This window comes from Panthera pardus, unplaced genomic scaffold, assembly GCF_024362965.1.
Source record: "Panthera pardus isolate Hobbes unplaced genomic scaffold, ASM2436296v1 HiC_scaffold_17, whole genome shotgun sequence".
Lineage (NCBI taxonomy): Eukaryota > Metazoa > Chordata > Mammalia > Carnivora > Felidae > Panthera > Panthera pardus.
The window spans coordinates 108,207,620-108,227,271 of record NW_026526732.1 but is presented as its reverse complement, the minus strand read 5'-3'; the positions used below and the strand labels follow the sequence as shown (position 1 = coordinate 108,227,271).

The 19,652-nt window shown below is 43.9% G+C and overlaps 1 protein-coding gene and 1 non-coding gene across 6 annotated transcripts in view; one reads left to right on the top strand and one right to left on the bottom strand.

Annotated features, from left to right (window-relative positions):
- ZKSCAN8 (zinc finger with KRAB and SCAN domains 8) overlaps window positions 1-19,652 on the top strand; it is a 31,792-nt gene that overhangs the window by 1,721 nt on the left and 10,419 nt on the right. For 2 of the 5 annotated variants that reach the window (XR_008423128.1, XM_019437072.2), the window contains exons 1-6: window positions 5,931-5,985; window positions 14,779-14,841; window positions 14,993-15,501; window positions 16,103-16,241; window positions 19,070-19,161; window positions 19,451-19,574. Coding sequence is in view for 4 of the 5 variants with exons in the window: in XM_019437072.2 (XP_019292617.2) it covers window positions 15,085-15,501; window positions 16,103-16,241; window positions 19,070-19,161; window positions 19,451-19,574 (772 nt within the window). In the remaining variant the exon portion in view is untranslated. Of the gene's footprint in view, window positions 1-5,528; window positions 5,986-14,778; window positions 14,842-14,992; window positions 15,502-16,102; window positions 16,242-19,069; window positions 19,162-19,450; window positions 19,575-19,652 lie in introns of those variants that run through there. The other 3 variants (XM_019437071.2, XM_019437073.2, XM_019437074.2) reach the window with 3 other exon arrangements.
- TRNAE-CUC (transfer RNA glutamic acid (anticodon CUC)) lies at window positions 2,625-2,698 on the bottom strand. The gene has a single exon. It is a non-coding gene; the product is annotated as a tRNA-Glu (tRNA).

Below are 19,652 nucleotides of genomic sequence, written 5' to 3'. Positions count from 1 at the left end.
CTGTAGGTGGTGTGAACTTCCACTGCAGTGGGAGGAGGCTGCTTCTGCAGCTGGTCTTACCCCAGTGGAGAGTCTCAATCTAGGTCCCACACGAGCAGGCTCCAGGCAGGCCTTCCTGTAGGGTGAGTGAGCAGAGGGCAGGCAGACAGGCCAAGGACCTACACAATTACCAAAACAGGAACCTTCCTCTAGGGTGGCGGGCTTCAGTGTACTTCACTTTTAGAGAATGCTATCTTTATTTTTCCTCCTCTTTGTTCCATTGTAAATGTCCTGAATCATCTCAAGTTTTGCTATGCTTCGTTCAGTCTCTTGGTAAGAGCCTTTCCGGTTGTTTTAGAAAGTGAGTATCTAGCTGTGGGCAGAGGACGCAAGCCCCAGCGGCCAGCTAGGGAACATCTCCAAACTTCCCCAAATGCAGTTCTTAAATGAATGACCCACTCTTGCCCTTTACAATTGTCGGTCCTGAGGTTTGACCTTCTCCGGTGATACTGAGTGAGGAAGCAAGTGTGAGAATCCAGCCACCTATTAAACCAGACTTCAAAGAGACTAGCAAAAATGTGAAGTAATTCCACTCCTTTCACTAACTTTTTGTTTTAGAAGATATTGTTAGATTCCATAAAATATATTAAAGTTAACATGTAATGGAAATGTTATTGTTATTTCAAATATTTGTTAATTCCTCAGTTTTAATTTCAAATACAGCAAATCTTGATGGATATGAGCCACATAAAAATAAGCTCTTTGGGGTCCTCATTAGTTTTTAAGAATATAAAAGGAATCATGAAACCAAAATTTTGTTATTTTTTAAGTTTTTTATTCTGAGAGAGAGAGAGACACACACACACAGAGAGACAGACACACACACACAGAGACAGAGAAAGACAGAGAGAGAGAGCAAGTGGGGGAGGGGCAGAGAGAGAGAGGGAGAGAGAGAATCCCAAGCAGGCTGACAAGCTCAGCACTCTGCACTGACAGCACAGATGTGGGACTTGATCCCAGGGACCTGTGAGATCATGACCTCAACGGAAATCAAGAGTTGGGGGCTTAACTGACTGAGCCACCCAGGCACCCTGAGACCAAAATTTTAGAAAATTACTATGCTAGTCCATATACTACATATGAAGTGATGCTTCTGAAACTAAAATTCAGAGCAACTGAGGAGAATCTGGGAACACCTTTGAGGTTCCAGGTGTGGAAAATATTTGGAGTGGTATTGTAACAGCACTCCAACTGATCTTAAGGGTGAATCCGCTTCAATTTTATGCACTCCTTTCTTGCTGACCTAAGTCCCTGTGTCTGTGGCAGAAATAACCTGCTTTCCTTGAGATTTGCAGACCACTGGCCTTGAGGAGTGAAGGACCAGACTTTCCCACAGGATATGGCCTGACCGCATTGGAAAATAGCTTTGGCTTTGCCAGAGAGTCTGTTCAGGGTCATGTCCACATACGACTACCACCTGGGCACCTGCTTCTCCTGTGTGTAGCCCCCTCCCTTTCCCATGCCTTCCCCTTTAAAATTCTCTGGACTATGGGGCACCTGGGAGGGTCAGTCTGTTAAGTGTATGACTTCAGCTCAGGGCATGATCTCACGGGTCGTGGGTTCGAGCCCCACGTCGGGCTCTGTGCTGACAGCTCAGAGCCTGGACCCTGCTTCAGACTGTGTCTCTTTCTCTCTCTCTCTCTTCCCCTCCCCAGCTCATGCTCTGTCTCTCTGTCTCAAAAATAAATTAACATTTAAAAAAAATTCTCTGGCCTCACCTGGACAGGGAAGATGGTCTTTGAAAGATTTGTCCACCCTCTTTACCACCGAGGTACCACCCTCTTTACTACCTGGGAGGTAGTCCACCCAGGTTACCGGCTTCTTGACTAAAGTAAACTTTCCTTTCCCACAATCACTTGCCTCTGAGCACAGATTTTCCAGCAGCGAGCAGCTGACGCTAAGTTTGGAAATGTTTCTCCATCTGGTAACATTAATAGAAATTTGTCCCCTGCTTATAGAAGTGGGGAAAGTACAAGTAACTGGAGTCTAACATTTTTGTGCCTTGGTGGGGCTGCTGTTGTTGTTGGACTTAGCAACTCAGGAAGTTTATGTGTCCTCTAATCCCTGGCGTGGCTAGTTCTAGTAGTGGTCTAAAAAATGAAATGCTTTTTTAGGGTATGGCTCAGTTGGTTAAGCATCTGACTCTTGGTTTGGGCTTAGGTCATGATCTCACCGTTTGTGGTGAGATCTCAAGCCCTGCACTGAGCTCTGCTTATAGTACGAAACCTGCTTGGGATTGTCTCTCTCCCTCTCTCTCTCTGCCTGTCCCCTGCTCTGTCTCTGTCTCTGTCTCTCTCTCTCTCAAAATAAATAAACTTAAAAAATTAAATGCTTTTTTTCCATAGTAGGAAGTTAATGCATAATAAAGAATATTTGTAAATGAAAAATCAAGAAATAGCAGTGTTAGTACATTATAAATATAGAGGTTAATATGAAAAGTAAAAGGAAAGAGTTAACTGGATATCTCTAGGGAATAGATATTGGTAGGGAATGGAGGAGTGAGGGAGGCCTGGTGTTTTTCACACCGTAAAACTAAGCGTACTATTTAGTTTTGTTAACTTTTTTTTTTTTTTAAGTAGGCTCTATGCCCAACGTGAGGCTTGAACTCACAACCCTTGAGATTGAGAGTTGCATGCTCTACCAACTGAGCCAGCCAGGCGCCCCCAACATAATAAATTATTTTTAAGTTTATTTATTTATTTTGAGAAAGAGAGAGAGCATGCAAATAGGGAAGGGGCAGAGAGAGAGGGAGACACAGAATCTGAAGCGGGCTCCAGGCTCTGAGCTGTCAGCACAGAGCCCACTGGGGAGCTTGAACTCACGGACCATGAGATCATGACCTGAGCCAAAGTCAAACGCTTAACCAACTGAGCCACCCAGGTGCCCCACCAACATATTTTCAAGATTCATCCGCATCATTCATCTATTAGTAGCTTCTTTTTATTTCTGAGTAGTATATATTGTATGAACATTACACTATTTCACTCTCTATTCTCCTATTGATGAACATTTGGGTTTTTCCAGTTTGGACCTATTATGAATAGAGCTGCTGTGGACTTGTGTTTTCATATGTCTTAGCTAAATGTCTAGAAGTGAGATTACTGGATCAGAATGTAGGCATTATTTAACTTCATTAAAAATTGCCAGTTGTTGAAATTAGCATACCATTTTAACTCCCACTAGCATTGAATAACAGTTCCAATCGCTTCATATCCTCACCAGTACTTGGCGTTGTTAGACATTTTAATTTTAGCCATTCTAACGGATATGTAGTGGTTTTAATGCTTTGTTGTGACTTTTGTTATATTTCCCTCTATGACGTTGAGTACCTTTTCATGTACTCATTGGCCATTCAAATATCTTCTTTTGTACAGTGTCCGCTCAGATCTTTTACCTACTTATGTTAGTTTGTCTTATGATTGAGTTGTGAGTGTCCTTTGCATACTCTGTATACTAGTTGTCAGAAATATGTATCACACATGTTTTCCAGGCTGTAGCCTCTCTTCTCACTTTCTTAATGGTGCTTTTTCTTGAGCAGAAGGTTTAAATTTTGATGAAGTCAAATTTAGCAATATTTTCTGTTATCATTGGTGCCTTTCGAGAAATCTTTCCTTAGGTCATGATACTATTTTACTTCTAAACTACCTCTGTGGAGCGCCTGGGTGGCTCAGTCAGTTAAGCGGCTGACCCTTGATTAAACTCAAGTCGATCTCAACGTGATTGAGCTCCACGTTGGGCTTTGCGCTGATGGCATGGAGCCTGCTTAGGATTCTCTCTCTCCTTTCTCTCTGCCCCACCCCCTCTCTCTCTCTCCTTCTCTCAAAATAAATAAATAGGGGCTCCTGGGTGGCTCAGTCGGTTAGGCGTCCGACTTCGGCTCAGGTCACGATCTCGCGGTCCGTGAGTTCGAGCCCCGAATCGGGCTCTGGGCTGATGGCTCAGAGCCTGGAGCCTGCTTCAGATTCTGTGTCTCCCTCTCTCTCTGCCCCTCCCCCGTTCACGCTCTGTCTCTCTCTGTCTCAAAAATAAATAAAACGTTAAAAAAAATTTTTTTTAAATAAATAAACTTAAAAACAAAAACCAAGGGCAGAGTTCCTAGTCTGTTGCCAGTTACTTCCAGTCACCACCCCATCTGGGAGGCAAGAACTATAAAATAAACAGCAAAAATAAGTGTTTTGAAGGAGTCTAGAAACACTGTAACTTCTCAGTGCTTATTCTTATTTGTTTCATTGTGATGATTAGATGAAAACAAAAAAGCCCTAAAAACAAATAAAACTACTAAGATTTAGTCCTGATGGGTGGACAGAATATTTTCCGGTTCAGGTTGGAGACTGGATAGAAACATTGGTGGTGGGTATCAGTAGGAGCAGCTAAAGAGGGGAAGTTAAGGTGAAGACTGGAGGGGCACCTGAGAACTCAGAATAAGTGGGTAGTTAGGAAAGATGTTGAAGGAATCATAATAGGAGGGGGACCTAAACAACACAAATAAGAGATTTTCCTCAACCCCCACCCCCAAATCCTAGTTAGTCTGAAAAGCTAAATCTTTAATACAATGGTATTAAAGTGTGCACTAACACGGCAGTAGGTGACTGATGTCAGCCTTCTGTAATCTCAAGTGACCTCAAGGAGGTCCCAAAACAGGAAGAACCGGAAAAACGGTGAAACACAGGCCTGCAGGCAATACTTCTGATCAAATATGATAGAAACATAATGCATGAAGGCGACGTGTAAATTAAGATTTACAGCTATGTGGAAGTCCGTGAATCTTAACGTTTACAAGGACACATGGTAGATACCCTGAGAGGGCAAGGATTGGGAGCACTGCTTGCAAGCACGTGTACTCTTTCCATTTTTGCACGGGACCCCTGGAAGCTAATGAGCATGCAAGCAGTTGTTCAGAAGAATCTGAAATAGTGTCTCAGTAAGACAATGACTAGAATAAAGCCCCTACTAATCTACTGTGAGATTGGCTTTCTCTCAGTCAAGAAAAGAATGTAGATGTGAACGTAGATTTGTGGTATTAAAACAAAAGTCCACTAGTGAAGCTTCCCTCCCGGGTTTGGTATTTGAAAAGCTAAGCTACAAAGCTGGCTTTAAGAGATTGCAATTCAGTAAGATAGAAAAGGGCTGAACAGATGCAAAGATTCAGAGGAAATTTATTCTCAATCACAATGGTTGGTCTTTCTTTCTCTCTCTTTCTCTCTCTCTTTCTCTCTTTCTTTCTGAGAGTAGAGAGCGAGCGAGAGCGAGAGAGTACGAGTAGGGGAGAAAGGCAGAGGGAGACAGGATCCTAAGCAGGCTCCACACTCAGCACGGAGCCGGTTGTGGAGCTTGACATGGGGCTCGATGCCCCCAACCCTGGGATCACGACCCCAGCCGGGACCAAGAGTCTGACACGCATCGGACTGAGCCACCCAGCCGCCCTTACAATGGTTGTGTGAACACAACAGTACAAGGTGTACTATTTATTATTAAGCGCCATAGGGGATTCAAAAGGCTGTGAACCGTGATGGGGAGGAATTCCTCAAACGATCGGCAGTCTGTACAGGAGGCTCGGAGGACAGCCGAGTGCGGGGGTCTTTCCGCGCCCAGTCGCCAGCACCGCCAGGACCCGAGCTCGCACCCACGTCCCCACTCCCGCCGGGGACCGCTAAGCGCGCACCGGCGGACGAGCCCGGGGCCTGCGGGGGGCGGGGCGCCGGTCCCCCTAGCCGGCCGGCCATAGAGCTTCCAGACCTCCAGGTTCCTAGAGAGCCTCCGGAAGTGCCTCCCGACAAGATGCGCGTCGGTCGAGGTTGTGCCTTCGCGGGTTTGGAAGTTGGAGGCCGGCGGGCCCGCGTCCGACTACAGCTCTCGCCCCGGTTTGCCCCCCGCCCTTCCTGCGAGCCCGTCCGTCCGTCCTCTGCAGCCTCCCTTCCCCGCCCCGGGCCGCCCCCGGAACTCGCGGTGAGTAACGGGCCGGGCTCCGGGCGGGGGAGGGGAGGGCTTTGTGGGCCAGAGTAGGCCGCCGCCGGGGCCAGGCCTGAGGGTCCGCAGGGGGCGCGGACTCGGCGGGAACCGGGGACAGACCGGGTCGGGGCCGGGCCTGAGGGTCCGCGGGAGGCGCGGACGCGGCGGGAACCGGGGACAGACGGGGCCGGGCCTGAGGGTCCGCCGGGGACGCGGACGCGGCGGGAACCGGGAACCGAGGGGCCAGGGCCGGGCATCAGGGTCCGCAGGGGGCGCGTCCCCAAACTCTCGCTTTCGTCATCCCGTTCCTCTTTCTGGGGTGCTGTTGTTCTTAAAATGGGAAACCGGCCCCACGTTATCTTCTATGCAACTGTTCCCACGATCCGAATTGTTTTTACTCAGCAATTTTGCATTTCCTTCACGATACAAAAAAAAAAAAAAATTTTTTTTTTTCAAGCTGTACTTTGTTTTTGGAAGCCCCGAATTATCCTTGGAAACCTATGTTTGCTGTTAAGGCAATCTGCTGTTCGTAGTGTATGCAGAACACGGTGGCGCGTTGAGATAACTGCACAAAAGACACATTTGTCACATCTCTGGGGTAATAGAGAATTCACCCTTAGTCCGAGTACTTACTTTGTTCCTCAAGGCCGACTAAAGTAGACGCCTGGGAACCCTTTTTGGAGGGGCCCCGTTTCTAAAACTCAGGGCACTCACGAGTGGTTTTTTTTGTCAGGCAACAGTAAGACGGCCGCTACCACCTCTCAAAACAACCCATATTCCTGTTGTTTGAGTAGTTCAGTTAAGTATATTTATGCAGGAATCGTTTCAACAAATCGTAAGCATTTTGAATTCGTGGTGAAGGGTGAAATGTAGCAGATGTTAAAACTGGCTTCCTCACTTTGATAACTGTAAAGCACAGTTTTGGCTTCACCGGTTTTTCTCTTGATCTTTAAAGCCTGGACAGTCTCTTTCTTGTTTTGTTTTCGGTTCTCAAACATCCCCAAGTAGACCTCATTAGTTTGAAGGAAGAAAAGCATTCCTTTTCATCTATTAAGAGAATAATGCTTTAAAAATTTTTTTTTTAATGTTTTATTTATTTTTGAGACAGGGAGAGACAGAGCATGAACAGGGGAGGGTCAGAGAGAGGGAGACATAGAATCTGAAACTCACGGACCGCAAGATCATGACCTGAGCCGAAGTCGGCCGCCCAACCGACTGAGCCACCCAGGTGCCCAAGAGAATAATGCTTTTAAATCTGAGTTGTGTCTTTAGTAGTTCACAGGATTATGTAGCATTTGAGATCAGGAGACTGCACATGTTGACTATTTTAACTTCCTAAATCAGTAAACTTGAGCAAGTATTCTTTTTTTTTTTTTTTAAGTTCATTTTATTTTGAGAGAGAGAGTGGGGAAGGGGCAGAGAGAGAATCCCAAGCAGGCTCTGTTCTGTCAACATGGAGCCCCATGTGAGGCTCAAACCCGTGAACCTGAGCCAAAGTCAAGAGTCCGATGCTTGACTGAGCCACCCAGGTACCCCTTGACCAGGTATTCTTTTTTTTTAATGTTTTACTTTATTTTTGAGAGACAGAGACCGAGCATGAGTGGGGGAGGGGCAGAGAGAGGGGGAGACACAGAATCCCAAGCAGGCTCCAGGCTCCGAGCTGTCAGCACAGAGCCCGACACGGGGTTCGAACCCACAAACCGTGAGATCGTGACCTGAGCCGAAGTCAGATGCCCAACCAACTGAGCCACCCAGGCTCCCCAACCGGGTATTCTTAAAAGAGGATGTAAGAAGCAGTCTTTACCCCTAAAGTGCTTACATGAAACTGAGAGGCAGGTACATACTAGACTAATATTGTAGTCCAAATATTGAAGTCCATTTATAGGTTGTAATTGTCAAAAACTTGATTGGCGAGGGAAGAGACTAAAAAGTGGAAAATTAGATACTAAAAAAAAAAAATAATCAGGGTGGGGAAAGGACAAGACTGGTTGGCTGATTTGGTTGGTGTAAATTATGAACAGACCTGATAATTAGATGACTTCTCTGGGTTTCACTGTTGAGACTTTATTAAGTGTTATTTACTATGATGTTAATATGTTATGTTTACTTTAATATCTTAATATAAAGCTCTTTTTTTTTTTTTTTATGTTTATTTGTTTTTGAGAGAGAGAGAGGGAGAGCACGAGCAGGGAGGGGTAGAGAGACAGGAAGACACAGAATCCAAAGCAGGGTCCAGGCTCCAAGCTGTCAGCACAGAGCCTGATGTGGGGCTCAAACTCATAAACTGCAAGATCATGACGTGGTTAAGTCGAAGGCTTAAACCAGCTGAGCCACCCAGGCGCCTCTTAATTGACTTTTCCTAAATTTTTAAAAATTATTTTAAGATGTGGGGCACCTGGGTGGCTCAGTCGGTTAACCGCCCAACTTCATTCAGGTCATGATCTCACAGTTCATGGGTTCAAGCCCGTATTGGGCTTTGTGCTGGCAGCTTGGAGCCTGGAGCCTACTTGGGATTCTGTCTCCCTCTCTCTGTCCCTCACCCACTCACACTCGCTCTCTCGCTCTCTCTCTCTCTCTCTCTCTCAAAGATAAGTAAACATTAATAAATAAATAAATATAAAAATTATTTTAAGACCATGGATATCAATCCTCGCTGTTCAAAACAAAAATGATTACGCCTTGTCTCAAATTCTCCACAAAATCTCAACCTCTTGCCCAGATTCGTTTTTCCGTCAACCCTCACTATGCCAGGAAATCCCCCTGCTTCTCTATAAAAATCTTCATGAATTAAACTCTCTGATGTTAGACACCATATTTAACCCTATCTCTTACTTCTCTGTTCTTGGTATTAGTAGTTTACTCACCAAACTATTGTTCTCATCCTTATCTAATTAAAAAAATTTTTTTTTACATTTATTTATTTTTGAGAGACAGAGCACAGTGGGGGAGGGACAGAGAGTGAAGGAGACAGAATCCAAAACAGGCTCCAGGCTCTGAGCTGTCATCACAGAGCCTGACACAGGGCTCAAACTCACAGTCCGTAAGATCACGACCTGAGCTGAAGTCAGACACTTAACTGACTGAGCCACCCAGGCACCCCTCAACCATATCGAATTTTAAAGATAATTTTCCAACTTTTTTCCTTTTCTGTCCATGCTCTCTAAGGGTGGTTTTTTGTTTTTTTAAGTTTATATATATATATATATATATATATATATATATACACACACACACACACACACACACACGTGTGTGTATGTGTGTATGTGTGTATATGTATGTATATATACATATATATGTATATATAATTTTTTTTTTTTTTAAGAGAAGGAGAGAGTGTGCGCGATCTGGGGAGGGACAGACAGAATCCCAAGCAGGTTCTGTGCTGTCAGCACAGAGCCTGACACAGGGCTTGAACTCACAAACTGTGGGATCATGACCGGAGCTGAAATCAAGAGTCGGCTGCCTAACCAACTGAGCCACCCAGGCGCCCTGATATATTTTTTAGTAATCTTTACCCCCAACATGGGGCTCAGACTCAGCACCCTGAGACCAGGAGTCGCAAACCCTTCCCACTGAGCCAGCCGGGCATCCCTCTAAGTAAGGTTCTTAATGGCCCTGGAGTCCTTGCATGGGCATCAGGTCTGTGAACTGTGCTGAAATTGAATGTAAACTTTTGTGCCTATGGGTTTTTTTTCTGTGGAAAAGCTCTGTGTTTTCATTTGATTGTAGAGACTGAACTACCCCTACCCCATTCTTCCCCCTGCCCCCTAAAAAAAACTCCTGAAAGAGGCACTGCTTTCAAGACTCATGTCAAGAAGTAGATGTAATCTGATTTTCCTCCTAAGGGCCTGTCTCTCCTCTTTCTTTGAGGATTATAGGTGTGGTTTTCTCATGTTCATCTCTTGCCAGCTGTTTTGGATATACTGCCTTCATTTATGCTCCTTTCCATTGTCTGTAGTGCTGCCTTTGTGATCTTTCTGGAATACAAATATGTAGTAAAACTTCCTTGTTTTATAAGAGGGACAGAGAAGAAGGTGACTGCCACAAACAAACATTTGCAATAAAACCGTGGCCATGGGCACACATTTACAGTACCTACACAATGTGATCAATCCTCTATTTGGACCATGTGAAAAATGTCTTGGCAAGAATGAGCACCTTAATCTGCTTGTGGGTTGGGGCATGTCAGAGTGGGAGTGACACACACCTCAAGAAAAAAATAGTGGTAAGCTGAGACTTTTAAGTTCGAGTGAATGGTTTCAGCTAGACCGGGCTTTATGAACCTTGGCATTGACAGATCATCCTTTGTCGGGGGGTCTGTGTTACGCATTGTAAGATGTTTAGTAGCATCTTGGGCTTCTACCTACTGGATACCAGTAGCATCCCTTCCCTTCAGTTTTAACAACCAGAAATGTTTTCAGAGATTGCCAAGTGTCCCTGGGAGAGGGGAGCAAAATTGGCCTGGTTGAAAACCACTGAACTAGAATAAAGAGCTCTGTAATAGAGTGGAGCTTAAAGAAAGCCACATTTGGGGGTGCCTGGGTGGCTCAGTTGGTTGAGCGTCCGACTTTGGCTCAGGTCATAATCTCACGGCTCGTGAGTTCGAGCCCCGCGTCAGGCTCTGCGCTGACAGCTCGGAGCCTGGAGCCTGCTTCATATTCTGGGTCTCCCTCTCTCTCTCTCTCTCTGCCCTGTCCCACTTGTGCTGTCTCTCTCTGTCTCTCAAAAATAAATAAAATAAACATTAAAAAAAAATTTTTTTTTTAAAAAGAAAGCCACATTTAGAAAAGGTATGTGAAGGTGAGCTTATAGTAGATAAAGGTAAGCAGGTTTACATACCATAAAGGACATTGCATATCATGCTGAAGAGGTGGGTTCCCTTTCAAAAGATTTTAAAGTGATGAGTTATATTACATATTTATTAAAAGTCTTTCTAGAAAGGTGTTAATTTTATAGGGTAACATATTATAACAAAGTAGCACAAGCTGGGTGGCTTAGCACAGCAGAAATTTATTCTTTCATAGTTATGGAGGCTAAAAGTCCAAAGTCAAGATGTTGGCAGGGGTGCCTGGGAGCACTAAGTTGGTTAAATGTCTGACTTTGGCTCAGGTCATGATTTCATGGTTCATGGGTTCAAGCCCCACATTGGGCTCTCTGCTGTCAGAGCAGAGCCTGCTTCGGATCCTCTGTCCCCTCCCCTCTCTGTCCCTTCCCCACTTGTGCCCTCTCTTTCAAAAATAAAATAAACAGAAAAAAAAAAAAAAAACCTTAAAAAAAAAAAAAGATGTTGGCAGAGCCACGTTCACCGACTTTCTGGTTGTTAAAGGCATTCCTTGGCTTGTGGCTGCATAACTCCTTACCTCTGCGTCTGTGGTCTCACAGCTCTCTTCTTTGTCTGTGTCTTCACATGGCTCTCTCTTTGTATATCTCAGTCTCTGTGTCTCTTACTTTCCTAAAAGAACACCAGTCATGTTGTATTAAGGGCTTACTCTACTCGAGTATAACCTTATCTTAACTTAATTACATCTGCAAAGACCCTATTTCCAAATAAGGTCACATTCACAGGTATCAGAGGTTAGGACCTCAGCATGTCTTTTGGGAGGACACAGTTCAACCCACAACAGGCAGCTGTGGGGAACATGAATGAGAGAAAAGAATAGCCAAAGGCAGGAAGACCACTTAACCACTGCAAGTACAGGCAAGAAGTGATGTCTGTTACCAAAGCTAAAGGCCATAGACATACCCACAAAGAAATAGGACCCTTTAATAAAGTCTTTAGATCTATAGGCTTTGTATCTAAATCTTGCTCTTAAACAAAGACAGATACCTTCCGTGTTAGATATTATAAATAATAGCCCTTGAATGATCTTTGATTCTATCAATAAAGTAAAAGATACAGATCTTTACTTATAGAGAACATACAATTAAGTTAGGAAGTCAAAACTCCTTTGCAACTAATAATACGTAACTGTAGGAAAATTACTCATTTAAAGTAAGCTCTACACCCAACGTGGCACTTGAACTCATGACTCTGAGATCAAGGGTTGTATGCTCTTCTGCCTGAGGCAGCCAGGTGCTCCAAGAAAAGATTTTAAAGGAGAAAATATTCTGTCAATTCCTTTAAGAATAGGTATTTGGGGCACTAATGAAAGAAATTGGAGAAGACTTAAATGGAGAGATAGAGTGTGTTTATAGAATGGATATTAAAATGTCAGTGAGCTGTATAGATCCAGCACAAATCCAGTTCTGGGAGAGAGGGTTGGTAGGAATTTATATCAAAAGACCATGGAGTTAGAAAAAACAGAGGCTCCTGGGTGGCTGAGTGGGTTAAGCGTCTGACTCTTGGTTTTGGCTCAGCTCATGATCTCACAGTTTGGTGGGTTCGAGCCCTGCATCAAGCTCTCTGCTGACAGTGTGGAGCCTGCTTGGGATTCTCTCTCCCTCTCTCTCTGCCCCAACCCCACTCACACTGTCTCTGTCTCTCTCAAAATAAATAAACTTAAAGTCAAAACAATTTTGAAAATATTGCAACAAAGTTGCAGGACTCTTAATATTTGGTTTTAATATTTTAAAGCCGCAATAATCAAGACAATTTTGTTTGGGGAAAAGGGTAAACATATAGGTCAATGGACCAGAATAGAGATTACAGAAATAATAACACACATACGTGGTCCATTGATTTTTGACAAAGATGTAAAGATAATTCAGTCGGTAAAGGGGTAATCTTTTTGAAGGTGCTGGAACAATTTGGTAGCTGTGTTCCAAAAAATTAAACTCCATCCACAACTCAAATTCTATACAAAAAATTAACTCAAAATTTGGGATGCCTGGCCGGCTCAGTAGGTGGAGTGTGTGATTCTTGATCTCGGGGTCATGATTTTGAGCCCCATGTTGGGTGCGGAGATTACTTAAAAAAATTAACTCAAGATGGATCATAGACCTATGGTAAAACCTAAAACTATAGAAGTTTTAGAAGAAAACAGGAGAAAATCTTTGTGACTGTGAGTTCAAAAATTTCTTAGGTATGACACCAAAAGCACAATCCCTAAAAGAAAAAAAATGACAAATTAGACTTCAGAAAAGTTATGGATTTGTGTTCTTGGAAAGGCACTGTTAAAGGAATGAAGAGGAGGAAATACTTGCACATCATATATATCATAATGGTCTCGTGTCCAAGATATGTAAGGAATTCTCAAAACTCAATAATAAAGAAGTTTATTTTTAAAACAGGCAAAAGTTTTGAGCAGATAACTTCACCAGAGAAGATAATATGGGTGGTAGACAAACAGGTGAAAGGATGCTCTACAGAAGTAGAAGGAAGATGCAGATTTAGACCGTAGTGAATAGGCATCTATCTGGGTGGCTCAGTCAGTTGAGCAACCAACTTCAGCTCAGGTCATCATCTCGTGGTTCGTGGGTTCGAGCCCCACATCAGGCTCTGTGCTAACAGCTCAGAGCCTGGAGCCTGCTTCAGAATCTGTGGCGTGTGCTCGCTCTCTCTCAAAAATAAACATTAAAAAAAAAAAAAAAAAAACCATAGTGAGATATCAGGGAGTGGTTAAAAAATAAATTAATTAATTAAACCATAATGAGATACCATTACATACTTGTTAGAATATCTAAAGTTAAAAATAAAACCATATCAAATGCTGCTTGTTAGGATAGAGAGAACCGGTTCTCACATATAGCCAGTGGAATGCAAAGGCACTTTAGAAAACAGTTTTGGACTCTGCTGTCAGCATGGAGCCTGCTTTGGATCCTCTGTCCTCCCCTCTCTCCCCACCCCTCCCCTGCTCATGCTCTCAAAAATAAACAAACATTAAAAAAAAAAAGTTTTACAGTTTCTTATAAAGTTATACATAGACCTGCCATGTGATGCATCAGTTTTACTTTAGATATTTACCCAAGTGAAATGAGAACATGTTTACACAAAACCTCAAATGCAAATGTTCATCGTGCCTTTATTTGTAATCGTCAAATACTGAAAATGAGTTGAGATACCTCTCAACTAGGGAACAGATAAACATACATCTCCATAAGGAATAAACTACTGGTACACACGACGTTGATGACCTCATATGTATTATGCCAAGTGGAAGGTGCCAGACTCAGAAGGATACCTACTGTATGATTCTATTTATAAAACATTCTGGAGGTTGTTAGTGTGTGTAGATGGGGCATTTAGGTTCCTGGAAAGGTAGCAACCAGTGCTCCAAGGAGTTGTAGAGTGACATAAGGTCCACGGGAGAAGTAGTTAGCTTTGACATAGGAGGGAAGATGGAGAGCACAGAAGGATAATGGACATTAGGTAGAGAAGACTTTGGTGTTAGGAATTCTGGACAATAGCTTGAGCTAGATTATGTAGAAGTGTATGTCTGTTGGGGTGCCTGGGTGGTTCAGTCCTTAAGTTCAGGTCATGATCTCATAGTTTGAGTGCCACATTGGGTGAGCTTGAGCCCTGCTTCAGGTGAGCTTGAGCCCCACTTTGGATGAGCCCCGCTTCTCTTCCTTCCTCCCTCCCTCTCCCCCCCCCCCCCCGTCAAGAAAGAAAGAAGGAAGGAAAGAAGGGAAAGAAAGGAAGAAAAAAAGAAGGAAAGAAAGAAAGGTCTGTTGAGCACAAGGGATAGGTTGAGAGTTGAAGTGTGTAGAAACAGTATAGCTAGAGTTGCAAATACTGAAGGTTAAATCAGCATCAGTGAAGACCAGCTGAGGTTAAATGCAGACCTTCAATTAGACCCAGTCTACATGGTTTCCTAACTTTGTTTTGCCATATTCCCCATCCCCAAGGAGAGGAAGCAGAAGGAAGGGAATATTCCCCAGATGGATTTGGCATGGCAGAAAGCTAAGGAGGTAAGGCGTTACTTCTGGAACAGTGGAGAGGATCACTTAAGTGACCAAGCCATGAAGTCTGTGTTGTGGTAGGAACTTGTTAAGCTGTCTTAGTAAATTACTATGACCTTTGATTTGCTTTAATATTGTTTGACGATTTCTCTTCTCCAAGAATTGCCCTTAGAAAAGAGGCCCTTGGAAGGTTCTTCTTAAGAAGATAGAGAAGGTAGTGGAAACGAGCCTCCTGAGTTTTTCCAGCCCTAAATGGCAGCAGAATCAAGAAAGTTGTCAGCCTCATCCCCACCAGACCACGCTCCTGAAGAAGACCTTGTAATTGTCAAGGTAGAGGAAGATCATGGCTGGGACCAGGAATCTAGTCTGCATGAAAATAACCCTCCTGGCCAGGAGTCATTCCGTCTGCGCTTCAGGAAGTTATGCTACCGGGAGACATTAGGACCCCGAGAAGCTCTGATCCAACTCCGCGCACTCTGCCATCAGTGGCTAAGGCCAGATTTGAACACCAAGGAGCAGATCTTGGAGTTATTAGTGCTAGAACAGTTCTTGACCATCCTGCCTGAGGAGCTTCAGACTCTGGTTAAGGAACATCAGCTAGAGAACGGAGAGGAGGTGGTGACCCTGCTGGAGGATTTAGAAAGACAGATTGATATATTAGGACGGCCAGTAAGTAGACGGATGTGTGCATGCTGTGCCCACGGTGTGTGCAAGCTGGGTGATAGACACCAGCACCGCAGCGGTGCAATGAGTGCTGGGTGTCGATTTCCGTTTGTGAGGATAAAAATAGTTCCGGTACGGCGTGGCTCATATTGGTAGAGTCCTTTTTATTTTTGTAAAGGATACGTGTACGTTTTTTATCCTCAACATCCTTGCAGTGATCTCTGCCAAGTGGGAAACTGGTATGTGGGGAGCTTGAATTACTTCAGTTACTTTGGACACTCATGATTAAAGGTAGATCTGAGACCAGAACTAAGGTTTCCTGGTTTGTTACCAAAAGTTTTTTCTGTTGAATAACTGCTCTAAGTTTCTGTTTATCAGGCTTCCCATGCCTTGGGAGTGCAAAGTGGTAGGAAGGGCATCAGAAATGATGCCTTTCTGCGCTAATCAACACATTTGTGTTCTTACTGCCTCTAGGAAGTAAGTGAGATTCTGCTTCCTCCTTTCCCAAGCGTGTGTCCCTAGAGATGAGCTCTTCTTGATTGTTTTATGTTGTTCACTTCCTCTCGCAAAGGAATTTCTTGTAATGCAGCTGCCCTGTTGTTTTCAGGTCCCAGCCCGTGCACATGGACATGGACTCTGGGAGGAGGTCGTACATTCAGGATCTACACCAGGGCTTCCAAATACTCAGCTCCGACCCATGGCAATGCAGCACAAATCTCCGGTGTCCCAAGGGTCACAAGAGAAAGGTAAGGAACCAGATTTCGTTGATGAGAGGGAGGAATAGGAAAGAAAGTACCTGTTGAGTTCCTGGAGAACCAGGAACTAGAATTCTTGTGTACAGACCAGTCCTAAGATCTGAGTTTAAGTGTTTATCTAGGCTTCAAATATAGACTGTCAGTCCCATTGGTAAGTTCAAGAACAAATCAAAGAATTTGGGGATTCTTATATATTCACACATTTCTGTTATCCCAGTATATTTTTTTAAATTTTAATTTAATTTAATTTTTAAATGTATTTATTCTTGAGAGAAAGAAAGTGAGCAGGGGAGGTGCAGAGAGAGAAAGGGGACAGAGGATCTGAAGCAGGCTGTGCAGCTGACAGCAGAGAGCCTGACATGGGACTCAAACTCATGAGCTGTGAGAGCATGACCTGAGCTGAGGTTGGATGCTCAACCAACTGAGCCATCCAGGTGCCTTCCCAGTGTGGTTTTTGTTTTTGTTTTTGTTTTTGTTTTTTTAAGTTTATATATGTATTTTGAGAGAGGGAGAGAGCATGTGCATGTTGGGAGGCGGGAGGGGCAGAGAGAGAGAATCTCACTTGATCCCACTAACCAGGATCATGACCTGAGCCAAAACCAGAAACCAGAGTTGGGTGCTTAACAAGTGGTGGGGAGGGGAGGATGTGCTACAGATGCCTGCAACGTGAGAGCATGAGCTGGGCAGGGTCAGAGGGAGAAGTAGAGAGAGAATCTCAGGCCAGCTCCACACCTAGAGCCCGGACACGGGGCTTGATCCCATGACCCTGGGATCATGGCCTGAGCTGAAATCAAGAGTTGGACATTCAGCCCACTGACCGACCCATGTTACCTCAATGTATTAACAACATAGACGTTTTGAGGTTTTGCTGGTATCATCATGCCACTTTATTTATAATTATTTCAGTATATAATTCTTCAAGCAAGAGCATTTTCTTTGATAGCCACAATAAATGCATCACAATTAGGAAGTGTAATGCTGCTACTGTACTAATCTGGCCCATAGTTCATACACGTGTTTTGTCCGTTGTCCCAGTAATCTTCCAGAATCTAATCCAAGATTCCATTTTGCAGTCAGTTGTTTTGTCTCTATAGACTCCTTCAATTCAAAATAGTTTCTTGGCCTTTCTTTGCCCTTCATGACCTTGACATTTTTTGAGAGTACAGGTTGGTTATTTTATAGAATAGCTGTAAAATTTGGGTTCGTGTGATGTTTCCTTACGAGTAAATTCAAGCTGTGCCTATGTGTCAGGAACTCCCCAAAAGTACTGTTGTATCCTTCTCAGCATTACAACAGGAAATTGTCCTGTTATTGGTGTTGGTACCTTTGATGACTTGGTTAAGGTTATTCTTGGTTAGGTTTGGGGCGCCTGGCGGCTCAGTGGGTTAAATGTCCAACTCTTGATCTCGGCTCAGGTCATGATCTCACAGTTAATGAATTTGAGTCCCGCATCAGGCTCTGCGCTGACAGCAGAGTCTGCCTGGGATTCTCTCTCCTCCTTTCTGCTGCTTTCCCGCTGGCGTACTCTCTCTCTCTTTCTCAAGATAAATACACGTTTTTTTTTTAAAAAGGCTTATTTTTGCTAAGGTAATCATTGTGGTTACTATTTTTCCCTTTATGATAAATAAGTAATTTGTGGGGGAAGTACTCTTGAGTCTCTGTAAGTATTTGGTCCACATCAAACTTTTGTTGCTAAAATACTAGTTTTAATATTCATTGTTGCTTCTTGACTGAATCGGTGATTACTAAGACTTACAAAATGATGATTTTCTAACTATGTCGTTCCTTCTACCCTTACTTGTAATAGAGAGTGTTCCCTCCCCATCTTATTTTATATGTCAGTATGGACTCCTAAATTCTTACTTTATTCCAGAAATAAAGTATCTTTAGTTATCTTTATTTTATTATTGTGTTTATTTTGATGCCTAAATTGTCTCAGATTTGTTCAGAGGAGGCCCCCCTCAGTCTGGCTTCTGTGTCCTTTTGACACTTCCCTATCATTTTTTTGAGAACTTCTTGCAGAACAAGACCATTCTAGTGTCATCTTGTGTTTACTCTGCGTTTCTTTTTTATTTATGTGTTTTATAGCAGTTCTATATAAATGGGTTTTTAACATTCCTAAAGAAGAAACATAGGAACGGTTTCAGTTAGTTATATAATTCTTGTCTAAAGTTCTAAAGCGTATTCCCCAAAACACAGTAGTCTGTTTACTGGTGTTGCACTGTCTGATGCCTATGGGAAGCAGATAGTGGCAGTCATGGTGGACATTTCAGGAAGGTAATAGAGTTAATAGAGGTAGATTGGTTCTGTTGGGTCTCCTATTCCATTTGCCAAGAGATGAAGACCTGAAGAAATGCTGTACACAAGCACAAGGATGGAACGTAGTTTTGGTGGGAGAGAAGAAATTGAGAAGCAGCTCCTGTTAGGAAACCAGCACTCTATTTTCGACACGGAATTTCAGGCTGAGTGGGACGTCAAGGTGCGGGTGTCCTGTGGGCAGCCATTAGTGTGGACCCAGAGCCCAAGACGTCAGATTTGATTTGATTTGACTTTTTATACTATTTCATTTTATGTTTCATTTTACTGTTTTACATGTTTATTTAAGCAGTCCCTATGCTCTGTACTCAAACTCACGACCCCGAGATCTGGAGCCGCATATGCTCCACGTACCGAGGCAGCCAGGGGCCGCTCAGCACTTCTTGTGCAAAACCTCTGACATGCGTATCTTCTAAAATGCAGACAGCTTTGGAATGGGTCAGTGCTGGCTCCTGCAACTGTGGGACAGGGTGGTCTCACTCCTCGCTTCTTTCTCCTCCCAGCCATCTCTACCTGTGAGAGTCCTGCCTCTTCCCAGAAAGGAAGTCCTGGGAACCAGGAGATGACGGCCACGCTTCTCACAGCAGGGCTGCAGGTGAGTCGTACTGCTTCTGGATCTGCTTCGCAGCACCGGTGGCATCTGCCACGTGCCCAGGCTCTCTGTAGCAGTACTCACCAGGAACTTGCCCCAGATGTTTCTGCAGGATTCTTGACTTCCCCCACCAAATCTGGTGCGTTTCCCTCTTTGTCCCCCGCTTAGTCAGATCCCTTTACACAGTACGTTCCCACCCCTTGATCCTCCCCAGCACTGGCGGACCTCTGACAGTCTGGGTTTGAGCCATGGAACAGTGCCAGTCCCACATGGGGATTTTGTTTTGTTTCAGACTTTGGAGAAGATCGAAGACATGGCTGTGTCCCTAATTCGAGAGGAGTGGCTTCTTGATCCATCACAGAAGGATCTGCATAGAGATGACAGGCCAGAAAATTACAGAAACATGTTCTCCCTGGGTAAGGAGAGCTCTGGTTATTGTCATCATTTAAGGTTTTTTTGTTTGTTTGTTATGTGATGGTAGCTGTGAGTTGTCT